General features: G+C 42.8%; 1 protein-coding gene across 1 annotated transcript in view; it reads right to left on the bottom strand.

Annotated features, from left to right (window-relative positions):
* LOC132889128 (MAM domain-containing glycosylphosphatidylinositol anchor protein 1) overlaps window positions 1-24,514 on the bottom strand; it is a 700,848-nt gene that overhangs the window by 109,334 nt on the left and 567,000 nt on the right. Inside the window, exons 12-14 of the mRNA XM_060925323.1 lie at window positions 16,253-16,427; window positions 10,489-10,512; window positions 9,685-9,837 (exon numbers count right to left, since the gene is read on the bottom strand). Coding sequence (XP_060781306.1) covers window positions 9,685-9,837; window positions 10,489-10,512; window positions 16,253-16,427 — 352 coding nt within the window. The remainder of the gene's footprint in view (window positions 1-9,684; window positions 9,838-10,488; window positions 10,513-16,252; window positions 16,428-24,514) is intronic.

Genomic DNA, 24,514 nt, shown 5'->3' on the forward strand with positions numbered 1-24,514 from the left:
GCCCGCCGTACCTGTGGTGCCCTCCCGTTTCTCCCTTCTGTGTCTGTCTCTCCTCCCCCCTCAGGTGAGTGAGCCCCAGAACACCGGTGCGGAGAGGAAGCCCGGGCCGGTTTGCTGCCACTGCGGGGAGCTGGGCCACCTCCAACAGCAGTGCACGGTAATGGAGGTGGGCGTGGTGGTTCGGATCCCCAACGCGCCAGGAGCCACCCTCGATCGGGCCGGAGTGTATCGAATACCGGTGAGTATTCAAGGGGATACATATCAGGCGTTGGTGGATTCTGGTTGTAATCAGACCGCAATTCACCAAAGCCTGGTGCAAGATGAGGCATTGGGGGGAGCACAGGGGGTGAAGGTGTTGTTTGTGCACGGGGATGTTCACAGCTACCCTTTGATGTTGGTCCACATTTTTTTCCGAGGGGAAAAATTTATAGTAAAGGCGGCGGTTAATCCTCGCCTCACCCACTCGATAATTTTGGGGACTGATTGGCCGGGATTCGGGGAGTTGATGAGCCATTTAGTGGAGAGTGGGTCCTGCCATACTTCAGCAGGGGGGGTCCCGGTGTCGCCTTGGCGGGAGCAGCTGTCACAGAGCCGTCTACGTCATCTCCGCGTTAGAGTGAGGAGCCACAGGCTCCTCCTCCCTCTCTCGGGGAATCCCTGGCAGATTTCCCGTTAGAGCAGTCGCGAGATGAGACTCTGTGGCATGCGTTTGACAAAGTGAGAGTAATCGATGGTCAAACACTCCTGCCGAATGCCACCCCGTCCTTCCCCTATTTTTCTATTATGAAGGATAGATTATACCGAGTGACGCAGGACACTCAGACGAAAAAGCAAATCACACAGCTTTTGATTCCAAAAAGCCGCCGGGAATTGGTATTCCAGGTGGCTCACTTTAATCCCATGGCTGGACACTTAGGGCAGGATAAGACACTAGCCCAAATAATGGCCCGATTCTATTGGCCGGGGATTCGCGGCGATGTCTGTAGGTGGTGTACGGCGTGCCGCAAATGCCAGTTAGTAAAGCCAGCGGCCATTCCAAAAGCGCCTTTGCGCCCTCTACCATTAATCGAGACCCCGTTCGAAAGAATCGGGATGGATCTCATCGGGCCATTAGATCGGTCAACACAAGGGTACCGCTTTATATTGGTTCTGGTGAACTATGCTACACGATACCCGGAAGCAGTGCCTCTCCGCAATATCTCAGCACGCAGTATTGCGGAGGCACTCTTCCACGTCATCTCCCGAGTTGGAATCCCGAAAGAGATTCTGACTGATCGAGGCACCACATTTATGTCACGGACATTGAACGAACTGTATGGGTTATTAGGGATTAAGCCAATCCTCACCAGCGTGTATCACCCACATACGGACGGTTTAGTTGAACGGTTCAATCGCACCCTCAAGAATATAATTAAAAAATTCGTAAATGAGGACGCACGTAATTGGGATAAGTGGCTCGAGCCCTTGTTGTTTTCAGTGCAAGAGGTCCCCCAAGCCTCCACGGGGTTCTCCCCATTCGAATTATTATATGGGCGTAAGCCGCGCGGCATTCTAGATGTGCTGCGAGAAAATTGGGAGGAGGGACCTTCACAAAGTAAAAATGAAATTCAATACGCTATAGACCTGCGTGCAAAACTCCACACAATCACACACCTTACCCAGGAGAATTTGCAGCAGGCCCAAGAATGGCAAGCCCGCCTGTACAACAAGGGTACGCGCCTTAGGGAGTTCGCACCAGGAGATAAAGTACTTGTACTGTTGCCCACATCAAGCTCCAAATTGATCGCCAAGTGGCAAGGACCCTTTGAAGTCACACGGCAAGTCGGGGACGTCGACTATGAGGTGAGGCGAACGGACAGAGGTGGGGCGCTACAGATTTACCACCTCAATCTACTCAAACTGTGGAACGAGGAAGTCCCCGTAGCGTTGGTGTCAGTGGTTCCGGAGAAGGCGGAGCTGGGGCCGGAGGTTCAAAAGGGCGCATTGGCATCACATACCTCTCCGGTCCCCTGTGGAGACCACCTCTCCCCGACCCAACTTGTGGAGGTTGCCCAGTTGCAGACCGAGTTTTCGGACGTGTTCTCGCCCCTGCCCGGCCGCACCAACCTCATAGAGCACCACATTGAGACGCCCCCGGGGGTGGTAGTGCGTAGCCACCCTTACAGGCTACCCGAACACAAGAAAAAAGTGGTTCGGGAAGAACTCGAGGCCATGCTCAAAATGGGCATCGTCGAGGAGTCCCACAGTGACTGGAGCAGCCCGGTGCTCTTGGTACCCAAGGTCAACGGGTCGGTCCGGTTCTGTGTGGACTATAGAAAAGTCAACGTGGTGTCTAAATTCGACGCATACCCAATGCCTCGTATTGATGAGTTGCTCGATCGACTAGGCACTGCTCGCTTTTATTCGACACTGGATTTAACGAAGGATCCCCTTGACTCCACTATCCCGAGAAAAAACGGCCTTTTCCACACCGTTCGGCTTACACCAATTCGTCACACTTCCTTTTGGGCTGTTTGGGGCGCCCGCGACGTTTCAGTGGCTGATGGACAGGGTCCTCCGCCCCCACGCCACCTATGCGGCCGCCTACCTCGACGACATTATTGTCTATAGTAATGACTGGCCGAGGCACCTCGAACATCTGAGGGCCGTCCTTAAGTCGTTGAGGCGAGCGGGTCTCACAGCCAACCCGAAGAAGTGTTCGATTGGGCAGGTGGAAGTACGGTATCTGGGCTTCCACTTGGGCAACGGGCAGGTGCGTCTCCAAATTAACAAGACCGCAGCAATTGCAGCCTGCCCGAGGCCCAAGACCAAAAAGGGGGTGAGACAGTTCCTGGGGCTGGCTGGCTATTATCGTAGGTTTATACCTAATTATTCGGATGTCGCCAGCCCGCTGACTGATCTGACTAAAAAGGGGGCACCAGATCCGGTCCAGTGGACGGAGCAATGCCAGCGGGCTTTTTCTGAGGTAAAGGCCGCACTGTGTGGGGGGCCACTTTTATGCTCTCTTGACTTTTCTCTCCCCTTTATGTTACAGACGGATGCGTCGGACAGAGGGCTGGGGGCTGTTTTGTCCCAGGAGGTGGAGGGGGAGGACCGCCCAGTCCTGTACATCAGTAGGAAGCTGTCGGTGCATGAGGGGCACTACAGCACCATTGAAAAAGAGTGCTTGGCAATCAAGTGGGCGGTCCTCGCCCTCCGTTACTGTCTGCTGGGACGCCCTTTCAACCTCTGTTCGGACCATGCACCCCTCCAGTGGCTCCACCGCATGAAGGATGCCAATGCGTGGATCACCCATTGGTATCTGGCACTCCAACCCTTTAATTTCAAGGTGATCCACAGGCCGGGGGTGCAGATGGTCATGGCGGACTTCCTCTCCCGTCAAGGGGGGGGGGGGGGTCGGCTGCAGGCCGGACGGCCGCCCGGCCTGAGTCGGGCGGTGGGGGTATGTGGCAGCGGGGGCATGGTCAAGCGCCGGTCTGTGACAGGAGGGTGGAGTCAGGGAAAGTAAGTGGCAGAATTACTACACTTGATGTCAATTAACCTGTGTTTGTGTGTCTTCCCAGTGACCGTGCCCTACTTAAGGAGGGAGAGTGAGAGCAGAGGGAGCTCTTCCCGAACCAGATGCCGGTTGTGTGTGTGTCTGTGGTTATACGTTAGATGGTCACTGAAAAGTGTTAATAAAACCCCGCTTTACCAACCTGAACTCTGTCCTGCCGTCTTCTGTGCTCCGTCCTTTGTGAGAACCACTACAAAGTATTTATTTAATAGTCTGTTATATGTATCTAATGTTGCCCCAAATGTCAGAGTGCAGGCACTAACGGACGTAATTGCAGGGGAGAGCGGGTGCATCACAAACTGGTGAACAAAGTCAGTTCATGAGAGGAGAATCAAGGTCAGGTTCGTGCCAAAGGTTGGTTGATGTACAATCAAAGTGTCAGAGGAAAACCACAGTCTCAAAGTCAGTAAATATGTAGCAAGAGTCATAATAAACTAGTCAGGCCACAGAAAGAGAAAGCCATGATCAGGTATGAGAACACAGAACGATATTTCGCAATAGGCTGGAGTGTTTGCCGTGCTTATATAGGGAGAGTGATTAGAAACAGGTGTACTCCCAATCAGAACTCAGGAAAGGGAGGGCGTTGTGGTGCTTGGGAGTTGTAATCCATGGTGGCCATGTTTGATAGCTGCCATGAACTTGCATCGTCACTGACAGAACCCCCCCCCCACACACACACACACACACTTTGGGAGTGCAATTCTTCTTGAGATGCCCTCACTTTCAAGGTGCAGGTTTCTCAGAGTGAGGTGCATGGAATTCCTGAGTGAGCATGGGGTCTAGAATGTCTCTGGCAGGTGCCCAGCTGCATTCCTCCAGACCATACCCCTCACAGATACTCAAGGTTACTTTGTCTGTGACAAGAGTTGAGTATCTTGTGTACCTGGTACACCAGTCCTCCCTCCAGTTCAACTGGTGCTGGGTGTTCCTGGGCTGATGTGTTTTATGCCAGTGGTCCCAGAATGGCAGGTTTGAGACATATGTGAAATATAAATGAAAGACAACATTGTGGAGGTAGCTCTAGTCTGTACTAGACTTCGTTGACCTAGTGAAGTAATCTAAAAAGGACTGATGCACTGAGTTTTCTGCAGGTGTTGGGGTTATGCAGATCCCTCGTAAATACCCAAACACTGTCCCCTGGTGCGTATATGGGATTTTCACCATGTGCTTGTCAGCATACTGTTTGTATTTGCTGGCCACATATTCCAGATGTTGGTGAATGCGCTCCCAAACTTGCTTGCTCCTCTTGAACCAGGTGTCTACTACTAGGATGCAAGTGGGCAAGTCATGCCACAGGAACAGTGGTGGTTGGTACCCTAGGACACATTGGAATGGCATGAGCTGCATGGCTGAGTGTGTGAGGGAGTTCTACGCATATTCCACCCAGAGGAGGAACTTGGTATTTTGTAGGCAGAACACCCTCAAGAAGCATCCAATCTCCTGATTCACATGCTCGACCTGTCCATTTGACTGTAGGTGGTGTCCTGAGGTCAGACTCATTGATACGCTGAGCTTGTTCATAAAGCTTAACCATAATACTGACTGTGTCCATGGTGGTGAAGTATCCTGTCAAAGAGAAAATTGGGGTCCCCAGTCACTTACGATATCCTCAGGGATCCCGTAATACCTGAAGATGTGGCTTAATGTGAGCTCTGCCATATTAAGCCACCATGGCTGTAGGTAGACCAAGCAAGGGGATGAGTTTCAGGGCTCTTGAGAATCTCTCTACTACTACTACCACCATGATGACCATGTTTCCCTGAGATTTGGGTAGATCAGAGATTAAATTGATAGCAATGCATGATCAAGGTCTCTGGGGTGTGGGTAATGGCATGAGTTTCCCAATGGTTGGAGCTCGGGGTACCTTGGCTTGGGCACAGGCTCAGCAGGAGGATATGAACTGGTTTGTCAGTTCTCATGTTCTCCCACCAATACTTGGTTCTGATGAGTCAGTGCATCTGCTGTTCGGGTGTACTGTGGCTGGCAAAGTGTGTGCTCAGGTGATCAGGTGGCCTCTGTACTGGGGTGGGACAAATATGAGACCTTGCAGGCATGCTTCAGGTGGGTTATGGGGTTGGTTCTGGGCCAGTTCCTTGTCAATGTCCCATGAGAGACTGTTCACAAAGTACTTGGGTGGCAGGATAGATGTGGCTTCTGGGCTGGTTGTGGTGGAAGCATGTAGTTGAGACAGAGTATTTGCTTTAGTGTTTCAGGACCTTGGACAGTATGCAATGGAGAAGTTGAATCTAGTAAAAAACAGAGCCCATTGTGCCTGTTGGGGGTTCAAACATCTCATGGACTTGACGTATTCTAGGTTTTTGTGGTCAGCAAAGATAACAAATGGCTGTGCGGCCCCTTACAGCCAATGTGAGGCTAGCAGTTCTCGATTCCTGGTGTCATAGTTTTGTTCTGTGGGTGTCAATTTCTTAGAAAAAAAAGCTATCAGATGCAGCTTGGTCTGTCTCCCTGGTGCTGAGATAGCACTCCACCAACTCTGAGCTCAGAAACCTCTACCTCAACAGAAAAAGTTTTTGAGGGATCTGGGTGCTTAAATACATGTGCTGTGGTGAAAGCTGATTTAAGATGAGCAAAGGCTTCCTCTTCCCCATGGTTCCACTGTAGACACTTGGGGCTGTTTTTGAGCAGTGTTGTGAGGGGTGCCGCAATGGTGCTAAATCTCTTGATGAACCAGCAATAGAAGTTGGCAAACCCCAAGAAGCATTGGAGGTCCTTAAGAGACATGGGCATGGGCCAAGAACTAATGGCAGACACCTTGTCAGAGTCTATGCTGACCACATCAGCACTAATAACATAACCCAGGAATGAGATCTTGGCAATGTGGAACTCGCATTTCTCTGCTTTGACATACAGCTGATTTTTCAGGAGCTTGTTGAGAACTGACTTGACATGTTCGTGATAACTGATATTATCACGTGATATTCAGAATCAGAATATCATCGATGTAGGCGATAATGTAGCATCCCAGCATGTCCCGGAGCCCATCACTGATGAGACACTGGAACACACGAGACAGGCCATATCGCATGACTGAATATTCATAGTGACCTGAGGTGGTCCTGAATTCTGTCTTCCATTCGTCCCTTTCCTGTATACGCACCAGGTTACAGGCACTTTGGAGGTCGAGTTTGGTGAAAATATGAGCAGACCTTAGTTGTTCTAGGACAGATGTGATGAGGGGTAATGGGTATGGATACTTGGTTATCTAGTTAAGGTCTTGGTAATCGATGCAGGGCCGCAGGCCTCCCCCTTTCTTCTCCACAAAGGAGAAACCCACAGATGCTGTGGATGTGGATGGACAGATGTAACCTTGCTGGAGTGTCTCCTGTATGTACTCCTCCATAGCTGCTTGCTTGGTTATTGAAAGTGGGTAAATGTGGTTGTGTGGAGGGGTAGTGCCCGGAAAGAGCTCTATGGCACAGTCATATGAGGGAGTAATCCACTGGCCTTTCCCTTGCTGAAGACTTCCTGGAGTTCATGGTAGCAAGCTGGGACCTGCTCAATGCCTCCAGGGGAAGGGCTCTCCACAGAGGTGGAAGCCAGGGTGAGTTGGGGCAATTGTAGGCAGTTCTGATAGCAGGATGGGGATCATTTCAATATTTATTTCTGTTGCCAGGAGATGAGTGAATCATGTACTTGCAGCCATGGGAATCCTAGTACGATAGTATGGTCAGAAGATCGAGTGACATAGTGACAGATGTTCCTTGTAGTGAGCCCCAACCTGAATATCAAGATGTTTTGTTCTTTTTGTGACCAATCCATCTCTGATGGAGCTACCATCAATTGCTCAGAGGCTCACATGTCAATAGAGTCCTTCAGTGGGCAGCTTGAGCCTTTGAATGATTTCAGTGTCAATGAAGTTACCCTCCATCCTGGAGTCTAATAGAGCAGAGAACATGGGAGGTTTCTGATACAGATAGCAAGACATTTCATTTCAGAACCAGATAGGTAGAAAAATGTTTGTGACTCACCGGAGTGTCACAACAATTCTCTTGTCAGGGGTTTATGTCTTGTCAATTTTGTCAATTAATCTTGTCGATTACCATGGGTGTGGGTGCCTCTGAAGGCTGGCTCAGAACATGGGTGGATTGCAAGGAGAGTCGGTTTCAGAGGAGGTAGTCTAATTTAATGGCAAGGTCAATTAGTGAATCCAAGGTGTACTGTTCATCCCTACATGCCAGTTCAGTTAGGATGTTAGCTTCAAGACCCTGATGAAAAATAGCCTTCAAAGCCGGGTTGTTCCATCTGCTCCTGGCAGCCAGCATGCAAATCTCTAATGCATATTCTGCGACAGTCCTTTCTCCTTGCGGAAGAGGGAGTAGTTTCTCACCCACCTCGACACCCTCAGGCATCAAACACTCTTCTAAATAACTCCATGAAGTGATCATAAGACATTGTGGGCTCACCTCTTCAATTCCAAACTGCAGTTACCCACTTCAAAGCATGGCCAGTTAAGATTCACAAACTGAGCTATCTTTAGTTGTTCAGAAGAGCCCGTTAGAGTAGTGAAATACAAAGAGCATTGTAGAAGGAAGTCTTTACACTCAGCTACATCACTGGAGAACTTATCTGGCCATGGAATGGCTGTAGCAGAGTTTGGACATGTCAGGAGGGCCTGTGATACAGCAGCAGTGAGCTGACAGAGGCAGAAGTCAATGTTGCTCAGCATCTGCTGATGTTCTCCCAACAATCATCCTTGAGCCAAAAGCACAGTTTGCTTAGCCTCTTCTGCTGTGTCCATGGTGGCGAAGTATCCTGTGAGCGTGCAGACACTTAGGGACACAATTGCAGGGGAGAGTGGGTGCATCGCCAAACTGGTGAAGTTGCGAGACAAGAATCGAGGTCAGGTTCATGCCAAAGGTCAGACGATGTATAATCAGTGTCAGAGGAAAACCAGTTTCAAAGTCAGTAAATACATAGTGGGAGTCAGAATAAACTAGAGTCAGGCCAAAGAAAAAGAAAGGCTTGGTGTGATCAGATATGAGAACACAATGATATTTCGCAATGGGCTGGATTTTTTTGGCGTGCTTATTAAGAGTGATTTGATACAGGTGTACTCCCAATCAGAACTCAGGAGAGGGAGGGCAATGTGGCAAGTTGTAGTCCATGGTGGCCATGTTTGAAGGCTGCCACAAACTTGCGCTGTCACTGATACCAAATGGTATTCCTCATTTTCTTATTTTCTCCCTAATTTGGCCAGCTCTCCAAATCTAGCATAAATAAAATGTGTGTGTATATATATATATATATATATATATATATATATATATACACACACACACACACACACACACCTTTTGAACATGAAATGCCACTCAAAGTGATTTACATGTAAGATAAAAAATCAAGACAAAAATGAAAAAAAGCAGCTATACACAGTAATAAGAGATATAGACTGAGTAATACAAATAAATGTGGTCATAATACAATATATAAAATAAACATACAGTAAAAATAAAATGGATAAATTATATTATAGAAAAATATAGTCAAATATAAAAAACAAGTATAAATAAAATAAAAATTAAATAATTTAAAGAATTAAGAAATTTAAAAAAATTCAAAGAAGGGATAATGAATTTAAATGCAGTAAGAAAATTAACATTTGGGGAACAAAAGATTAAAATAAATAAAATTACAGTTAAAAAGACAGGAAAACTGCATGAGGGGTAAAAAATAAAAAATGAAAAATATCTAAAAAGCGAAGGTAAAATATTTTTATATTTTAAAACAAGGAGGTGATTCAGTTTCAAAGGTAAACATGTTTCCTCAGATACATGAAACCAACCAACATTGTCTTTTCAAGCTGCTTCTCATGTTGCATTACAGAGCAATGTAACAGACATGGGGAAAGGCGCTATGTGCCCTCTTCCACATGCATGACCTCACAGAGGCCTACGATTGGCTTGTGTTGCTGTGATTGCCATGGGAGGAAGAGTATGTCATTCCTCCCATCCATTGTCAGATAGCATTGCTGGACTCTCTTTGTAACTCCAAATACAAATGTGCACAATTTTGTTATTAGCTCCTCACTATGTGCACATATCTCAACTCGAAGTATTTGTGGCCTTTATTTCTTGATACAAATATATGTATATAGGAGTGCTTACCTTCTTTGGTCCCACTTCTGTCTGTGTCGGGCCCTGTGTTGACTGAGCGCTTCGGGTTTTGACTCAAATGATTTTGTCTGGTCCAGTCAAACACATCACTGCGATCCTGGGAGAACCCGCAGATCCGTACATCCTCAAAACCACACACATGATCTAGGGGAAAGGCAGAGGAGATGAAGGAAGAAACAGAGGAAAACATGTGTGGTAATATTTCAACGTCAGTGTATTAAGGGAAGAAAAAGTATACAATGGCCTGGGGCTCCAAAACAATCATAAAGATGAAAGGAAAGAGAAAAAATGATGCTGAGAGAGCACCGAAAAATACACCATTTGCACGTTGCTGCTTGTACAATTCTAATTTACATGCAGCATTAAACTTGACTTGCAAGTATAAAAGCTCTAATGACAAACATCAGGAGAAGAAATATTTTTCCACAGGCTATTTTCAGAAGCTTAAATACAGTTCTCCTGTTCTTGTGTTAAGCATGACTCTGGTTGTTAAAATCCATAATTCGTGGTAAAATAAATAAAAATATGCATCTGATTACACTATGTTTTCATTTTGTTTATATTCCTTTTTAAAAATGTTTCCCTTTTATTGTAGTTCGACATAATCTACAGCAAGTCATGTGACACCATGCTCTCCAAATTGCTCCAATTGTCCTTGAATCTGTTTTGGTCTATGTTTTTATTATTGTAGTGCTTTGGCAAAGCTCTGGAAGCAGGCTGCCAGTCGAGCCATGCTGAATTTAATTAAACAGAACTGGAGAGAGAGAAAGGAAAGGAAAGGGAAGTCTGTCTTACCTGAAGGTCTTGGATAAGTGTAGGCTGTAAAAGAATGAGGAATTGTAAAATGAAACCCTCAGAAAATACCAATGACAGTAAGATGGATTGTACTGAAAACTGAACTTTCACCTCAAACAATTACAATATCAAAACTACATACACATTGTACATCCTTTCATTTGAGAGAAAAGGTTCAGAGGGATTAGAAAAATAGTTAAAGGAAAAATAACCAAAGATCTAATTTATAATGAAATTCTCTGTTGAATTGTTTGTTCAAACTTCTTTCATTGATATGTTAAATTATTTTCTCTCTCAGCCCCTTATCGGTATACTCTGCTCAAAGAGCTTTCAATTCTGAAATGCTATTACTGCCATCAATGCCAGATAACTACCCAAACTGAGTCTCTGTCCTAATTCGGCAAAATTGTGTCAAACAGCTACACTGCATTTTGGAACTCTGAGTCCGTATATATATATATTATATATATCATCTCATCTCATTATCTCTAGCCGCTTTATCCTGTTCTACAGGGTCGCAGGCAAGCTGGAGCCTATCCCAGCTGACTACGGGCGAAAGGCGGGGTACACCCTGGACAAGTCGCCAGGTCATCACAGGGCTGACACATAGACACAGACAACCATTCACACCTACGATCAATTAAGAGTCACCAGTTAACCTAACCTGCATGTCTTTGGACTGTGGGGGAAACCGGAGCACCCGGAGGAAACCCACGCGGACACGGGGAGAACATGCAAACTTCACACAGAAAGGCCCTCGTTGGCCACGGGGCTTGAACCCGGACCTTCTTGCTGTGAGGCGACAGCGCTAACCACTACACCACCGTGCCGCTCCATATATATATATATATATATATATATATATATATAAACACCATAAAGAAATTTTCAACTACATTTCCCAGAATGCACTGCAGCTTGGAAGCATATGATTGTTTCACTTTCTGGATGTAATAGGTGATGAACAGATAAAGCTCACAGTTTTGTTTATCCGTGTCCTGTTTTTTGTCTGAGCTGTTGATAAGTGACAAGTGTGTTGATTATGCAAGAACATTTTCCTGTGACTTTCAGTGCTTGGATGCTTCTCATTTGCTGAAATATTTGTAACTTTGAAAGAGCTGAGCTGAGAGTTCTAAGAAATGCAGTCTTTCCCCCTCGATTGTGCAATATAAAAGAATTAAGCACTAAAAGATTTTTACCAACATTTCTCAGAATGCACTGCAGCCGGGAAGCATGTAATTGTTGTCCCAGACAATATATGAGATTCACATAAATTTACAACTTTAATCTCAGGAAATTCTGAGCTTTATTTCTCAGAATAATTATTCCCTCCTTCAGCCATATATTAGTTGTCTCCTCTCTGTCAAAAGGCAATAGACTGGGGCTTCCGGTGGTGCGCTACACGGCATGGCAGCATAGTCATTGAGCTCCAGGCATCAGCCTTAAATTCAGTTTTCATAACTCATTAATTTGACACACAAATGAACAAATTGCATCTCACTTCGACGATGAATGGGGAGGGTATGAACTACGCAGTAACTTTGAAAGAGAATCCAAGATGGAGGCTGAAGCTAGCAAAACTCCAAAACAAGATGGAGGCCGCAGAGAGACCGAAACTTTGGATTCAATACGCATGGTGGTGAGTGAAGTTATGACTATGGGAATGGCAGTGCTCCAGGCCGAATTGAAAAAAGACCTCTCAGACATCCGCACGTGCTTCAGGGAAGATATTAAAAAACAAATGGAGGAATTTATATCAGAAGTAAACCGGAAAACTTATCTTTGACCTCCAGAGCAGAGCAGAGAGTCGGGGCATAGATGCTGAAGATGATCACGAAGCCCATGGAAGTGGAGAGTCGCAAGGTGAGAATGCCATCTGATGGTTCAACAGAGGACAGCAAGCTGTTCTTGACAGCAAATCCCACACCATGCAGTCATACTTCATCTTCAGATCTACCCTGCCAGAAGTAGTTGTCATCCTTTTCACGCAATGTGCCACTTTCTGCTAGCCTGGTCTCTTGAAGAGCAGCTATGTCCACGTTCAGTCTTGAGAGTTTGGCATCGATGACAGCCATTTTCGTTGAGTCACCGATTTGGCACAAGTCATCAGACAGGCCAGGACACATGGTCCTGACATTCCAGCTTGTGAGCTGCAAGGCTGGCAGTTTCTTCTTTCTTATTGTTTTGCATGGTGCAGTGATGCAGTCTGCTTGTTGAGAAGGTTCTTTAGGCTCCAAGCACCCATTGAAGCAGGCAGACTGAGGCGGGTTGGCACCTTACTGGCCGGGGGATGCCCGGTTTTAAGGTGGGTGGTAACTGGCCAGTGGAACTGCAGTGATCCCTCCCACCGAAGGAGGCAACCCATAGCACCCTGCCCTATGCCAATCAGGCTAGACATACAGTATAACTCCTAGACTGCTGCCTGCCATGTTGTTTTTGCTGCTTACAGCAACACCGAAGTGACCTCTCCAGGGTGCAGAACTGGGCAAGGTGTATGGAGACTCAGGGCTGCCCAGACACCAGAATCCCCCTCTCCACCTTGCTAGTGTGGTCCAAAGGAAAGCAAAGCAGTACATTTAGCACTAGGTTGGCCACAGGAGCTACCAGAAGGAAGTCAAGATTGACAATCTTACCGCCTTAGGGGCTCCACTCTGGATTTTTCTTCAAGGTTTACTCCTGAAGCCTTTTCCATGGCTGGATATGGCTGCAAGGCAGCGGAGGTTTAAGATCAGAGTTTCCTTCTCCTAGATAAACTGTCTTCCCAGGTTAACAAGCTCTACCTACCCGAAGCAGCTGGTTATAACGGCCAGAGATCTGCCTTCTCCTATCAGTACAAGCAGGTCCACCGGGCTTAAAGGCCAAGCCACACAAACATACACATACACACACACACATATATATATATATATATATATATATATATATATATATATATATATATGGTATAATTTTTTTTTACACTTACAATGGCCCGAATACACAGTCATACATTTCACAGCAAAGGGAAAAAAAGCAACCTGCTTCCTTAGTCAAACTAAATACATGTTGGTAATTTGCATAATCTAAACACTACACTCAGAAAATCAACTAATGCGGCTGCTAAACGCGACTCTGAACACAAGTAACTTTTCTCAGTTTATGGTCATTTCACACAAGTCTTTTAGCACAAATCTAAAGTACTTTCCCACAAGTTATAAGAACATTTAATCTTTATTATAAATACCTACTGGTCATGTTTCAAGATGTTTAATGGATTTTTTTTTCTGGAAATTGCTGAGATTCCAATTGAATACAAACAATTGTATTTTGCCACTCCGCCCTGTTTGATGGAGCCCATATGTTAGTCACCAATCCTCCTTCCAAACAATTTCACATAGTACACCAGTTCAGCTACCACTTCCAGATTTGTCTCATATATGTGACAAAGGTTTCTAATTCTAAAAATCTAATCAGAAATGTTCTGTAACCATGTGATTTTTACTGGCAACAAAATCTGAGAATCAAAAGACTTCACTTTTATGAAGTTTAAATCGCACTCAGCTATATATATGCATATAAGAAGAAACCTTTATTTGTCACATGCACACTTCAAGCACAGTGAAATTCAGCCTCTGCATTTAACCCATTTGGAGCAGTGGGCAGCCACGCTAGAGCACCCGGGAAGCAGTCAGGGGTTAAGTACCTTGATCAATGGCACTTCAGCCCAAGGCCACCCCATGTTAACCTAACTGCATGTCTTTGTACTGTGGGGGAAACCAGAGCACCCGGAGGAAATCCACACAGACACGGGGAAAACATGCAAACTCCACACAGAAAGGTCCTCGCCGAACGCTGGGTTCGAACCCAGAACCTTCTTACTCCGAGGCGACTGTGCTAACCACTACACCACTGTGCTGCATATGCAGTACTGACAGATACTAGTAAACAATCCCATTGTCATAGCAACATGATTCATGACATCAAGATGATCACTTTTCTCAGTGAATATAAACAAACAAAAGCATGTAATAAAAGGAATTTTTTTTTTGGATGGGTGGGGTAGCGGAGTGCCAGTGATGGAATTTATAGGCAGTAAAATGCTCCCAAAGTCTGGGTGACTATGCTCACTGTTTTTATTGTAATTTATTTATTTATTTTGTGTGCGCGCGCATGAGTGTGTGTGCACGCGTGTGCTCATGTTCACTGCCCCAGTGATTGAGCTTATTTTTACATCCAAATGCTTGACACTCAGGCATCTTCAGGTCTGTTGACAGCAACTGTGTGAAATGACTTTAGATTTATGTGAAAAGCCTTTTGTGCAAAATGACTGGATACCCTTTCCTCACGTAATACTAACATAACTTTTGGACCTAACTCTGTGTACTCCTCAGAGAAATGTATGGTTAGGGGAAGTTAATCATGTGTCTATGAAGAATGACCCTCTGTAACTGCTTTTCCCAAATGAAGTTCAAATCATATTCCAAAATATCAGTGAAAATCTTCCCATCTTGTAACTCTGACCCATGCTGTCCCTCAAGGACTGAAAGATGTCTCCAAAAAGCACATGAACACAAGTTTCAACTGATTAATGAAATAAAATGTTAAGTTAGCTGTGGTTAACATCTCTGTGACCTCCTGCCAGGCACAAACTGGGTGTCTTGACTTCTTCAGAACACTACATTTCATATAAGCTGCATATTTGAGATATTTGGCAGATTGTTCTTTGTAGAATTCTCCTATAATTATTAGTACATTATTTCTTCTCCAGAGAACAGCTTTCAAGACATTGCTTTAAAACTATTAATTCAACAGCACAAGTGTGTGGGAGGCCTGTTTGCAATTTTAATTACCACTGAAACACACAGTAACATTTATATTTATGAGTAGGCTTCAGAGTGAGAAACATTCACACTTATTCGAACTCACAAATGATACCAGCCTTGGGTGGAAATTAAGAAGCGTCTGTATTGGACATTAACAAATTACATGCTGTTAACTTGAGCACTCCCATTTTTCCACACTGTTGCTTTGCAGAGCTTCATGTCTGGCTGCTAATGTTCAGAGCTAATGATCTGAACTAATGTTCAGCATATCTGAGGAAAATATGCTGATCTCTTGAAAGCTATGCTTTCAAATAGCAGTAAGCATTTCAGGAAATCTACAATTTTCACATGTAACATGGATCCAAATATGTGTTCTAAGCATAATACAATAATATTTTCTAGCTAAAAATTTAAATACCAGAATGTCTGCTCTGAAGTAGTCCTTCAGTATATAGTGGGATGTTTGCCATCATCACATCAATGCAACACATTTTTAAGTTGTTTATATATGAAGTGTCCACCATACAAGTGTAAGTTGTTACTAGAGAAATGGTAACATATTAAAACAGGCACATTAATATAAACCTTCCAGATGGCACGATTAAAACCAATCAACACCTTCTGGCCAATCAGAATCAAGCTTTCAACAGTGCTGCAGTATAAATGTATTCCATGATATATTTGGAACAGCCTGGGTTGTGCCAAGGGTCAATGTTAAAAATTAGAAAATGCAAAAGTATGTAAAACTGTAGACGTGTTAATGTTGCTGTGAAAAAACTTTCAAGCAAAAATCGTGTGAAAATCTTTTCAGTAAAAATCCCTAAATACTGTATATTGTGAATTAAACCAAGAAGGGAATACAAGGCTTATGTATGCAGTGCTTGCTCTCCATACTGGCAAGAACACATTGTGTTTTTCTCACCCTTCTGCTATCATGTTGATTTGAGGTCATGAGAACTTACGCTCAGAGTACTGGATGGTCCGGGTGACGGTATCTCCAGTACCGAAGGCAGTGATGGGAGTAAGGCCAACCTCGTAGGACAGAGGGATGCGCAAGTCTGTTATGGTGTATGACATCAGCACTCCCTTCACTGGCTCTCTGGTGTTGATCTGCTTAGACATCACCTTTTGACCCATCTTCTCACACACACACACACACACACACACACACACCAAAGGAAATGTTGATTATAATAATAATCATTCTCAGAATAGGGGAAGAAACATGTCCTTTAAATTAATGGTCAAGTACCCCATACAGCAGACATCATTGTGTAACCGTAAAGGGTCCTCAGCAACTGAACAACCACCAAAATGGTTTGACTGTTCATTGTGTCTGTTGGGGTATTTTTTTTAATACATTTTCTTTCAAACCATCAAGTCCTAGAAAAATACCTTGTCCTGCATGTCAGTTGTATTCCTTTAGAAACTTTGGCAGACATTTTTTAAAAAATCTCTCATTGATTTTATTGTCAAGCCTAGCAAATATGCAAATTAGCAGAATAAAATATAATTTTAATAATACTAAGAACAACCTCTGTCAAAGTTCAGATGAAAGACCAACCATTTCAACCAGTAGCAAAGGGGAGAAAAATAGATTTAATAGAACACTTTATTAACACTGGTGTGATTAATGATGTGTGCTTAGAGACAGTGTTGATGCCATGTTGGAAAATACATCTTTAATGGAAATTCGTGAGTGGTGTTACCTCTTATTGGTGTAATGGCCTGTGCTTATGACATCAGTGATGATCACTTGAGTGACTTAAAGTAATGACACCATGCCAAACCATAATTCAAAATTTAAACATTTGTCTGGTCAGAAAGTAAGCATATTTTGAGAGTGGCTAAAATCTAAATTGCTAAAAGTTTCTATTTCTATCAGAGTTGCATTATTTTTATTATAATATACTTTTAGCTCTTTATCAAACTCCTCCCCTGAACAATCATAGCTTAGCAATTGAAACTGGACAAGGAAACCTCAAAAAAGCTTTCAGGACTTTGCAATCATGTTCATGGTGGTTTACTATATGTCCATTATCACAAAAGTTAAAAAAAAAAAGTCTTGTGCTTAATCCAATTCAGAATGTATTCTGTCATATAGCCCCCTTTTGTTTTTGCTGCAAACTGAAGAGATTTGGGTTTGCAATTATTATTTATAATAATAATAATAATAATAATAATAATAATAATAATAATAATTTTATTTTTAATTAAAGTGTATGCTGTACATTCTGCCACAGAAAAAGAACCATTCAAAGAAATTACTGAAAGCCCAAATATTGCCATGACATTTACGTCACTGTATGTAAATTTCTGACCACAACTGTAGATATATCAGGGAAGGAGAGCTCAAATTCTGATCTGCCGTCGTGTTGATGATGATGATGATAATGATGATGATGATAATAATAATAATAATAATAATAATAATAATAATAATAATAAATAAAAAACACTAGAATTTGGTGCACAAGTTTTAATTTTCTTTGGAGTTTCTGAAATCAACACAGGGTCAAAATTATACATACAGGGTCAAATTTACATATGCTCACTTAGATTATTAATTCAGAGATGCTGCAATTTCCAAAATGTTTCTTTTCTTGCCAAGGTCAAGGTCTCTTAGCTTCCTGTTAGTGATCATGATTGACTACAGCTGGTAGCTTCTCTGTGCCTTCATAAAAAGGGTTTGTTTGCAGCATTCATTGGATTGACCAACACACCGCAAAATGGGAAAGCCCAAGTAGCTCAGTGCAGCTCTGAGAAAGAGGATCACAGATATACACAACTCCGGAATGCCTCTTGGAACCATTTCTAAACAACTGCAAATTCCAAGATCAGTTTACACAATTGTGTCCAAGTTATTGTGAGGTGTAGTCACTTTGCCAAGCCATTTTGTTTCAAGAAAACCCAAACTGTCACCCTCAGCTGAAAGGAAATGGGTTTGGATGGTCAGGAACAACCTGGGAACCACCATGGCACAGCCCTGCCATGAACTGGAAGCTGATGGATCACTGTCTACAGTTCAGATCACCATGGACTAAGAGGCTGCTATCCAAGAAGTAACCCCCTGCTCCAAAATTGACACCTTCAAGCTTAACTAAAGTTTGAAGCTGACCACACGGACAGGTCTTCTGGAGGATAGCTGTATGGTCAGATGAGACAAAGATTGAGTTGTTTGGCAGCAATGACCACGATGTACAGAGGAACACTGCCAGTGGTGGTGGTAGAATCATCATGCTCTGGGGCTGTTTTGCTGCCAATGGAACTGGTTTATTGCACAAAGTGGAATAATGGAGGACTACCTCAGAATTCTTCAGCATAAACCATCAGCAACTTGAACACGACTTGGAACTTACAACAGGAAAATGAACCCAAACACGCATCAGAGCTGGTTGTGGAAGATAAAGCAGGCTTACATTAAGCTTAAAATAAGTCCTGACTTCAACCCCATTGAAAATACAGTATATGGCCCATGCTTATAAGTTGAGTCCATGCCAAGAGAACAAAACAAATTTAATTGAACACTACCAATTCTACCATGAAGAGTCATGAAATATCCAACCAGAATTCTGCCAGAAGCTTGTTCATGGTAAACAACAATAAACATTTTTGTTTACCAAGGTGAATCTTGCAAAGAGACATTTTACCCAAATATTTGGTGTGCTGTATGTATATTTGAGCACGTATGTATAATTTTGACCCTATGTTGATTTCAGAAAACCCAAAGAAAATTAAAACTTGTGCACCAAATTCTAGTGTTTTTGTTTTGTGTTAATTAAAGATATATGTGGCACAGTGGTGTACAGGTTAGCAATGTTGCCTCACAGCAAGAAGGTCCTGGGTTCGAGCCCAGTGGTCGGCGAGGGCCTTTCTGTGTGGAGTTTGTATGTTCTCCCCGTGTCTGCGTGGGTTTCCTCCGGGTGCTCCGGTTTCCCCCACAATCCAAAGACATGCAGATTAGGTTAATTGGTGGCTCTAAATTGACTGTAGGTGTGAATGGTTGTTTGTCTCTGTGTCAGCCCTGCGATGACCTGGCGACTTGTCCAAAGGTATACCCTACCTCTCATCCATAGTCAGCTGGAATAGGCTCCTTGCCTGTGACCCTGTAGAACAGGATAAGTGGCTACAGATAATAGATGGATGGATATATGTTGTACATTCTGCCACAGAAAAAGAACAGTTCAAAGAAATTACTCAAAGCCCAAATATTACCAGGACCTTCATATCCAAGATGACATTCATGTCACTGTATGTAAATTTCTGACCACAACTGTAGATGTGTTATACAAGTTAGATGATGATACCTTTGGGGGTCGACCACTATTTATTTATTTTAAACCAAAAATTGTTTTGGTTATTCCAACATTATGAATGTCTTGCTTTTCTCCCATAGACAGATCACTGGTCTTTGTTGGTTTATCCTTTTTAATAACAAATGCAGTCTTCCCTTGTGAAATTCAGGGCTCAAACCTGAATTTCATATGAAATATTATAGACATTCAGAGCTACTGACTTTGAAAACAATCAATCAATCTAAAAGGGGATACTTGGGTAACAAGCAACATCTGTCAGTCGCACGTTCCAACACTTTTTTGATCAACTTGAAAAATGGGTGGGTTCAACAAAGTGTCTTATTCTAAGTTGTTGAACACATCTAGATCTAAATGAAAGCTGAAAGTCTGATCTATTGTCTCATTCATCTTTTGATCTCAAACCTACTGTAAATGTCTTCAGTGTCGAGCAAAATAAAAGAATTGGCCTTGCCTTTCCAATACTTTCAGAGGTCACTGTTTGTATGGACATGAACATGATAGCTCAGAATCAAATGTTGATAAACCAACAATAAACAAACAATGTAATATGAAGGTCAATAATCCTTTGTGTGTGGATTGATGATATTGAGAAATCAGTAGCGATATGTACTGTCCTGTTACGTATTGTATGTTTAATCTGTATTTAGAGGCAGTATTCATAACAGCTACATTTAAAAATTTTTATGTGAATCCTTTGGAATATTTTTCCATTAATTCAAAATGAAAGACTACCAGGTGTTTTATTAACTATTTTAATCAACATAGCAGATTTTGGCTCCATTGGTTTAATTTTCTTGTGTTATCTAAAATGAATTTTTATTTATTTTTGTTTATTTATTATCGTTGTTGTTAGATCATTAACCACGTCATTACGCTGTTTTTGCTTTGACTATAAAACAGACGATTTTTTTTTTTTTATTATTCCTGGTCAGCTAGTAAATATTACTAGCCATAAAACGCCTAATGTAAAGAAAGTTCACCATCACCTTTCCAATGAGTAACAAGTATTTATTGTATCAGATTTCTGAAAACATTGAGGACACTTATTCAGTATTCAGCTGTTGATACTTCTTGTGTGTGTTCTGCCCAGCCCTGTCAATAGATCACTCTACATTGTGTATTTATAAGCACATTTGCTTAAAGCAGCCAGGCAGAGACAGTTCCATTAAAACCTGGTGAATTATTAACAAACATTATCATTACTTAACGGTTGTGGAAGGTGACACATCGGCAAGAAGTGAGGAACCACAGCACCCACAGCCAGATGGGAAAATGTCTTTCTTCCTTTAGATAAAATGTACAGGTACTTTAATGCAGGTGGTGTGTGTGTGTGTGTGTGTGTGTGTGTGTGTGTGTGTGTGTGTGTGTGTACACACACACAGGATTAATTTGACTGTTATAGTTTGATATAAATTATGATTAGCACTACTGGGGGAACCAGGAAACAAAGAAATATTAAAACGAGAAATTGTATGACAGAGCAAGACAGCATCATACAGTACATGCACACTGTAGATCTGGATCATAAATTATTATAAATGGCTATAAATCTCTTTTTGTGATTGAAAGTTTTTTTTTATTATTATTTTTGGCCACACCTTAAATCAAGTTGTTGTTGTTCACTATTCCACTTTTTTTTTTTGTCATTCCCAATGGAAAAGAATGGAGGGGAAATTTCAGATGGTGAACTGACATTCATTGTGCAAGGAAATTCCACAAAATGTGACCAGGAACAAGGAAAATAAAAGGAAACGAAACCATGAAAGTTAAAAAGTCAGGAAAATAAACAAGCAATTCATAAACAAGGCATTTAGAAATAAAACTAGGGAATTGGAATTATGCGGCTATGAAACAAGGTGCCTGGAAGACATAAAAATTAAAGATGAGGTGATCAGGAAACAAGAATTCTGGGAAGTAAGTAGGTCACTAAGAGGAACTATGTGATTATGAAGCAAGGGGCATGGGAACTCGAGAATAGAAACCAGGAAAAAATAAGAGATAAAATAGGAGCGAAGTAAAAAGAAATCTGTAACAATAGTGTGTTACAAAAAGTGTTATTGGTGAATTAAAAAAAAAATCATTTTAGTCTCCATCTTTCTCTCTCTCTCACACACACACACACACACACACACACACACACACACACACACAAAATCAGTAAATAATACCTTTGAATAAAAATATATGTTTGAAAAATACATTTCATTGGATAAATGGACTCTCTAGTCAAGAGTGAACAAAACGGGAGGATTAAAGTAAAAATACTGCCGTCAGGAAATTAGGTGGGGGTAATGGGTATAATCAGATGACACCTCCCTCTGTGGCTCTAGACAGTAATTACAGGACAGCTCACAAGTGTCATGCCAAAGTAGTATCACTATAGGCTCATTAAAGGGTTCAGGTCTGGTAGAAAGAACCTCTGCACTCCTTCTGTCTCTCTTCCCTATTATTTTTTCTTCATGGCCAAAGGCAGAGGGACAGAGAGTGTGTTTGTGTTGTTACCCTTACCGTTGTGCATCATCCATATTTGTATTTATGTGACTAATTAGGTCTCGCTTTTAGATCTTGCTACAACTATCTAAAAGTAGGGTGCTATAGCATCTGTTCTATGCAGCAGTGTGTGTGTGTGGGGGGGGGGGGGGGTAATTTCACAAACAATTACAGTAAAGCCACCGCAGCCCACACACACACACACACAGGTCAGAGGTCAAACAGGCAGATGCGTACACACATGCTTCGGTACTTTTGCTTATCATTTGCATTAATTTTGACCCTTGTTTCAGCATTATCCTTTCATTAAGATTCAAATTCTCTTCCTCCCCTCCTACACCTCAAATAACACCTGTCCATATTTCTTCCCACACACACTAAGTGTACTACCATTTTTTTCCCTTTTTGTTTTTCAAACATTGACTTCAAAACGTCTCAGACCTTGCTTGTTTTTCCTTTAAAAAGTCAGTCATACATGACCAATTTTTTTAAAACTTTGCTTCAAAATTAATTACTAACAGTGTAAAGTTCACAACCAGCCATCTGCCAGACTGACCTTGCCCTACTTTTTAATATTCATGTGTGTTTAAGTGTATTAGGAAGTCTATTACACACTACACACCAATCTCAAAAGGTCACTTCTCCAATTTCAATGTTGTAAATGTTATTTATTCATTCATCTTCAGTCTGCACTTTATCCTGGTCAGGGTCATGGTGGATCAGGAGCATATCTCAGGTGTAAGGCAGGAATACACCCTGGATGGCATGCCTGTACATCGCAGGGTGCCATGCACACACACACACACACAGGGCCGTTGACAGCTTTGCCTGGGCCCGGGACAAAATAATCTGAGTGGGCCCCCCCCCAAATAATCTGAGTGCCCCCCCACACACACACACATACGTGCGCACGCACATCGCCACACAGCAACCACGCACACCCAACCCCTCTTTTCACAGTCTCCATTCACTCCAACCCTTAAATAACAGGTATTCCAAGCCCATTATAACAGTCAACCATTTTATTTCAACATTTCAACATATTTACAGTTTGAACATTTCCTTAGTCTGCAACTATTCAGGTGCGAAATGCAATGCGCCGGACTTTTGCTGTGGCAAAGTCGTCAATAAGGTCATTGAAGTCCAGCTTCTTTGCAAGTTCGCGCTCTATAGAGAGCATAGCCAGCCCATTGAGCCTCTCCTGTGACATGTTTGAGCGCAGGTAGTTGATAAACCAAAATGACTGTTTACGGGATGGAACTGGGCCTCAATGAGAACGGAGTTATGGCTTTCCCAAAATCTGAACATAGAAGCATCACCACTAGTGATGTGTACAGTGAGTTTTTCAGTGTATTTTTTGTCTTGTTTTTCATAAACGTCCTTTCCGTACTCGATTTAGAATGTTACAAAAAAAAATTGACACCCTCCCAACCACGTAACATTAGCCTATCTGACCTGGGGGCTGACACGTTTATTATGGATAAACCAAAAGGATTACAACGTTCCCTGGATATAGAACTGGACCGAGAAGATTTCAAAATCTTAACGTGTAAGCAACAACAATAAAACAGAGGTTGTTTTATTCATTTAGGGCTTATTAGGCTACTTTCATTAATTGCGCTTTTCATACAGGCCTATCATTTTTCACTTGAGCAAGGGAATTGTTTGAAGAGTATCCAGAGTAAGCGAAAGTTTAATGTTTTGCAACAGACTAACCTCAAAACACCCCATTTATAGCCCATTCGTTACATTAAACTCTATCTAGCTGGCAATTTCACATGCCGTCGTATCTACACGCAGGGCCGTCGACAGGGGGGGACAACCGGGTATTTTGTCCCGGGCCCAGGCATGAGGGGGGGCCCAGAACTGGCCCCTCATGAAGATGCCATTAATCATTCTGTTTCATTTCAAAATGTGTTGATTTGGGGGAGAAAAATGTGCTATATTTGCATTCAATGAATGATTTCTGGTTCTTTTGCCTTTATTGTCTTCGAAAATAGATTCAAGAACCCACCTACCACCCCTAATGCAGAAATGGTTTGGTCTTTGATTAAGGCGCCAAATAACACGGCACTATAGAGATCTTGCAGTCACGTGACCGGAAAGTACACAACCGCCATCTTGTCAGTCAAAAACACCGCTGAATACTGCTGCACTCGTGTACAGAATGGATCAATTTCAACCGACGGACTACACGGCTCATTTTTCTAATGAACAGATAACTAGATACATGTCTAAAATAAACGATCTACAGATTTGTGACCCTTATGGCTTTCCGGACGGAGTTTTCACGACCGGATTTTGAACTGCCAGCGGAATACTCGGACGTGTATGATTACCTCATCAACTTTCCCTCGCTGTTCAGTGGTGAAGCACTGCGTGCTTATAAACCTCTGCACAGTTATCTTTACAGAAATT

This window comes from Neoarius graeffei, chromosome 7 (genome assembly GCF_027579695.1).
Source record: "Neoarius graeffei isolate fNeoGra1 chromosome 7, fNeoGra1.pri, whole genome shotgun sequence".
NCBI lineage: Eukaryota > Metazoa > Chordata > Actinopteri > Siluriformes > Ariidae > Neoarius > Neoarius graeffei.